Raw genomic sequence first — 4803 nt, forward strand, 5'->3', positions numbered from 1 at the left:
CAACCTAAATATGTTTTTGTCATGGTTGATAAGATAGACTATGTTTCATAGTTTTTCTTTGCAATGGTGTGTCACATGAAGGGCATTCTGGTTACACATCTAACGTAGACACTCTCTCATTCATATAAACAATTTTTCTATTGCGAATGTAGACTCTTTTAACTAGTATAAATACATTTTATTTACACTCAATTGCGTAAAAACATCTTATTCACACTAAAGTGAAAGTATTGAGAAATCATTTTAAGCGGTAAAGAATAATGACATAGCCACTTTTTCTTCACATTGGCTACCATAAAGATGTTTCCCTTATGGTAATTAACATCCACAATTTTTTTTACACGGATTAACATACATGATTTTGCTCACACTAGAGAAAGTACAAAGAGAGGACAAATTCCTTAGATCCACGTCCGACCAATATTTAGTTGCATTACAAAAGAAAAACATATAACCTTTTAAATTCTCATCTCATATATCATAAGTTTAGAAAAAAGTGAGGGTAATGATTAAGATAGAAAGCTCTCTTTTCACCTCAAAAGGAGAGAAGTTTGATTGGTTAATACTCTCAAACTCCTCAATATACTCGTAAGGTTTAGTATATTTAGAGAAAATCTAGCTCCTAAATGCATTAAACTAAACAAATGTTGTGAGAGAATGTTTTAGTAGATTTACCCTTTACTTTAATGTATGGAAGAGCTATTCAAAGTTCTTGGGACTTGGTTCTTAGATGGGAAAGAATAACTTTGTTTGTTGTACGTGATGAGGCAAGGAGAGGTATAAGAGTTGGTGGACCGTGAATACGGAAGAAACCCCAACAAGAAGATATGGAGAAAATCATGGGAGAGTAGTGGGCAAAGAATAATCTCAATCCATTGAAAGCCTTTCGATCCGTTGAAAGCCTACCATGGGTTCAATATAGCGTATTGATTCCGCCTTTACATTTATTCCTTACACACCCTTCAAAGTAGTATAAATATAAGTATCCACCACCCTTGGCCACTCAATTAACTATAAGGCTCCTAGAAAATTGCACATTTTCACTTCTCCCACAACCTCTTAAGTTTCTTTGGTCATCATCTCTCTCCTCTTATCTTGCCTTCTCTTCTATTTCCTATACCAATTTATCTTTCACCAAGTGGGCAAGTTATATAATTTTTCTTCCACCCTACTCATGGACCACAAGAGATCTGCTACACTTATGGAGGCAAGAAGGTCAAAATTTAGAAGAATATGTGTCTTTTGTGGTAGTAGTAGTGGCAACAAACGAGTATTTAGTGACGCAACACTCGAGCTTAGCAAGGAAATGGTACCAACGTTTTAATTATTGTATAACCAAAGGTTGTTGCTTTGGGCATGCCTTTCTTTACATTCCTTAAGTTTTTCTTTCGTAGGTACATACCATGATCCATAAGTTTCAACAAATGTCTTGTACATCTTTAATCTATAAATTTATGCATGATGCAATTCCGCATTAGTTAATAAAGGCCAACAAACAAATTAAAACAGTAAAAATTTTGTAGATACAATATATACTTATAATTATGTGAATTGGCATACTAGCTAGTTTATGCAAGGCCATTGAGCTCTTATTAGGTGTGTCGTAGAAATGATATGAAAAGTATCGCTCTCAAGTGCTTCCCATTGATCGTCTAATGCTAACAACCCTTGCAATACTCTACAAATAACCTCTACAAATTTTTGGGATTCTTTGCTTGTCCAAGAATGGAGATATGATAAAGTTTTTATTTGTTTTCTCAATAGATAGATAGGAGAATCGGTTTGATCTATGGAGGTGGTAGCATTGGTCTTATGGGCCTAGTTTCTAAAACAATTTACGAGGGTGGTTGCCATGTAATTGGGTAAGTTATTGAAAAGTGAACCTTAATTAATTTTGCTAGCTATATGCTAACATAAAAATTAAAATGGTACATTTCATGCTTCTTTTACCTATATAGTATATAACACTAGCAAATAAATTTTTTTCAATTGATGTGTTGCAGTGTCATTCCAAAAGCGCTCATGCCTCGTGAGGTGAGAAAAATCTTGTCAATGTTATTAATATAGATGTATGCATTCTATGTTAATGTGTTTTCCACTTTGTGAAGTATTTTTGTTTGAGCTATTCACACAAATATATGTTTTGAACACTAGAATCAAAATATTCAGAAAACACACTTACATATGAATGGGCAACGAATATATCCTTGTTATAAAGGAACTTGCAAATTATAAAAGTGTTGTAAAACTTCATATGGAAAATATGGATGAAGAACATTATACTCCACTGCTATTATCCACTAGTAATATGTATTTAATAAACTTATGATCAAGTAAAAACTTAGTTTCTTGAAAGACCCATGGTACAACTTGTTGATAAATCATATTGATACAAACTATTGTAAATTGTATATCGTATGTTGTGAAATTTGGAATATATGCTGATAACTTATAATTTGAATTGTAAAGATGTGTGGCCAAACCGTGGGTGAAGTTAGGGTTGTGTCCGATATGCATCAACGCAAAGCTGAAATGACACGTCAAGCCGATGCATTTATTGCGCTTCCAGGTAAAATCAATGACATCCATTAATAGAAAATCTAACATCAGTCAAACAAAAATCATGTAGAAAAACTCTAGAAGGGAGTATTGTGTATTTATGTATAGGACAACTTTGCACATTTTTATATTCGAACTTTTTCTTCTACGAAAAATAATAAAAGTTATATGTATGAAAATATCTAGAGATATAGATGATAAATAATCATTTATACAGAGTTAAATTCCCCTCTAGTACATACTTTTATGGATGAAAAAGCATGTACGGAATATAAACTTGAATGGGCTAACCATCATAGATGCTTGTTTAGATGGAAAAATGTTTAGATAATACGAATTCTTCAACGATAATTACAAGTGCTTGGATTTAAGTAGACATTCTAGTAGATGATTTTTAGTCAAACTTTATACTTCAATAACATGATATATATTCGCATTCCAATTCTTTACTTTACATTGAAATCTTATTTAATTTTGCTACAATTTGAGATTAGGTTTTTTATCTTTTAAAAACTCAAGATCATCACACAAAAATCTGGTGTGTGTGTGTGTGAGAGAGAGAGAGAGAGAGAGAGAGAGAGAGAGAGAGAGAGAGACTTGTAACCACTACATGGATACAGGAGGTTATGGCACCCTAGAGGAATTACTTGAGGTAGCTACTTGGGCTCAACTTGGAATTCACAATAAACCGGTATTGATGATAATATTTTAGTTAAATTATGAATAATTCATTGTCAAAGTTACTTCAAGGTAATATAAAATGTGTTTGAATCAGTCGTCTAAAAGGATTCCCTCTACCTCAAATATGTACTCTTAAATATGCTCAATACGTGAGAATCAATGTATATTTAAAGGATATGTCGATTGCCAAATCTAAGAAAGTGTCACCTTTTTATTACTTTCAACGTATGAAAGGAGAACTATGCAAAAGTATCGAGTGAGAGTGATTGGAGTTACTATGTATTAATCTTAAATCTTAAGCAGCTAATCTAGGAACACTATATCATTACAGGTTGGGTTGCTGAATGTAGATGGATACTATAATCCATTGCTTGCCTTGATCGATAAGGGAGTAGAAGAAGGCTTCATTAACGTTGCCGCTAGGCGTATCCTAGTCTCAGCTAGTACAGCAAAGGAACTATTGCGGAAAATGGAGGTAAGGCCATTACACTTTTAACATTGAGTTGTTTGGAAGATAACCTTGATGATATAAACTAAATTGTTGTTTTCGTATTTGTCAATATTAGGAATTTGTGCCTATGCAATATGATACAAGAGTTCCAAATTGGGATAGGCCACCACTTGCCACAACTACAGCCACTAATTATCGCCGATGATATCATGATTTGGATATATAAATATATATATAAGCAATCGAAGGCACTTAGAAGGGACATGATGTGTGCATTAAATTAAAAATAACCTAGTAATATCTCATTCTAAAATCCATTCTAATGTGGAAAATAATGCCTAAAAAATACGCATATTCATACAAAGTTGTAAAATGTATAAGTTTGAATCCAAATAGTGTTATAGTGGCATCTTATATTAGGTTGTAAACTTATTATCATAGGTCATTTTGACATTAACCAAACATTAATGCTACATTTAATTGGTTGTAACTATATCATAAATACATCATTTTCTTTCATACTCTCTCTCTCTCTCTCTCTTTGTGTCTTTTTTTCGTAAGTACTTTACCCTAGTGGTAAGTTCTTAACACTACAAGCACTGCATCGTGGGTTTGAAACCCAATCTCCTCAACCTCTTAATTCACTAGATGCCACTATGGAATGTAGGGGTTGAACCCATGATCACTTGGTCTCCATTGAGCAACCTTACCAACTGAGCTACATCCATCTGGGCTCTCTCTCTCTCTCTCTCTCTCTCTCTCCACTAGAGCATGAACCTTAAGCAAGTGCCCATGTAATCAAGATGGTTGACGATATGTTACAAATCACAAAGATACAACATGGTGCCACACTCGAATACAAATGGGAAGCTTTTTAGAAAGTCATCCTCTCTTGCACAAACAAATGTTTTTCTACCAACCGCACATCTTAGAAATACACCAAGAAATGTAGTTCAAAGAAAAAATGGTTTGATAAAGAATGTCATGAAGTTCAAAAGTAGCTTATGATTTTGGATGTAGTTAAGGATAAAGAAAATGATCAAAAACATTTGCATGAGTACAAAAGGCTTCTTCAAAGAAAGAGAAGAATAAGGGAAGTTACTCAATAATTT

General features: G+C 33.3%; 1 protein-coding gene across 1 annotated transcript; it reads left to right on the top strand.

The window, feature by feature from the left end:
- Positions 1–1025: 1025 nt before the first annotated feature.
- Positions 1026–4210, top strand: LOC147865966 (putative cytokinin riboside 5'-monophosphate phosphoribohydrolase LOGL10). Its single transcript, XM_087316305.1, has 7 exons — positions 1026–1309; positions 1765–1862; positions 2004–2034; positions 2470–2569; positions 3180–3250; positions 3572–3715; positions 3807–4210. Exons 1-7 carry the CDS (start codon positions 1175–1177, stop codon positions 3894–3896), a joined length of 669 nt encoding a protein of 222 aa, XP_087172431.1. The 5' UTR covers positions 1026–1174; the 3' UTR covers positions 3897–4210.
- Positions 4211–4803: the final 593 nt, after the last annotated feature.

The sequence above is a fragment of the Azolla caroliniana genome, unplaced genomic scaffold (assembly GCF_043228905.1).
Source record: "Azolla caroliniana isolate FFs.n. ecotype wild unplaced genomic scaffold, voAzoCaro1.0.p SCAF_3, whole genome shotgun sequence".
In the NCBI taxonomy this organism is placed as follows: Eukaryota; Viridiplantae; Streptophyta; class Polypodiopsida; order Salviniales; family Salviniaceae; genus Azolla; species Azolla caroliniana.

What these genes read in the sequence shown, in the direction of transcription:
- LOC147865966 (XM_087316305.1), top strand. Translation starts at nt 1,175, where the DNA reads ATGGACCACAAGAGATCTGCTACACTTATGGAGGCAAGAAGGTCAAAA. An exon ending in TCGAGCTTAGCAAGGAAATG is followed by an intron (nt 1,310 to 1,764) that starts GTACCAACGTTT and finishes TTTTCTCAATAG; the next exon opens with ATAGATAGGAGAATCGGTTT. An exon ending in TTGGAATTCACAATAAACCG is followed by an intron (nt 3,251 to 3,571) that starts GTATTGATGATA and finishes ATATCATTACAG; the next exon opens with GTTGGGTTGCTGAATGTAGA.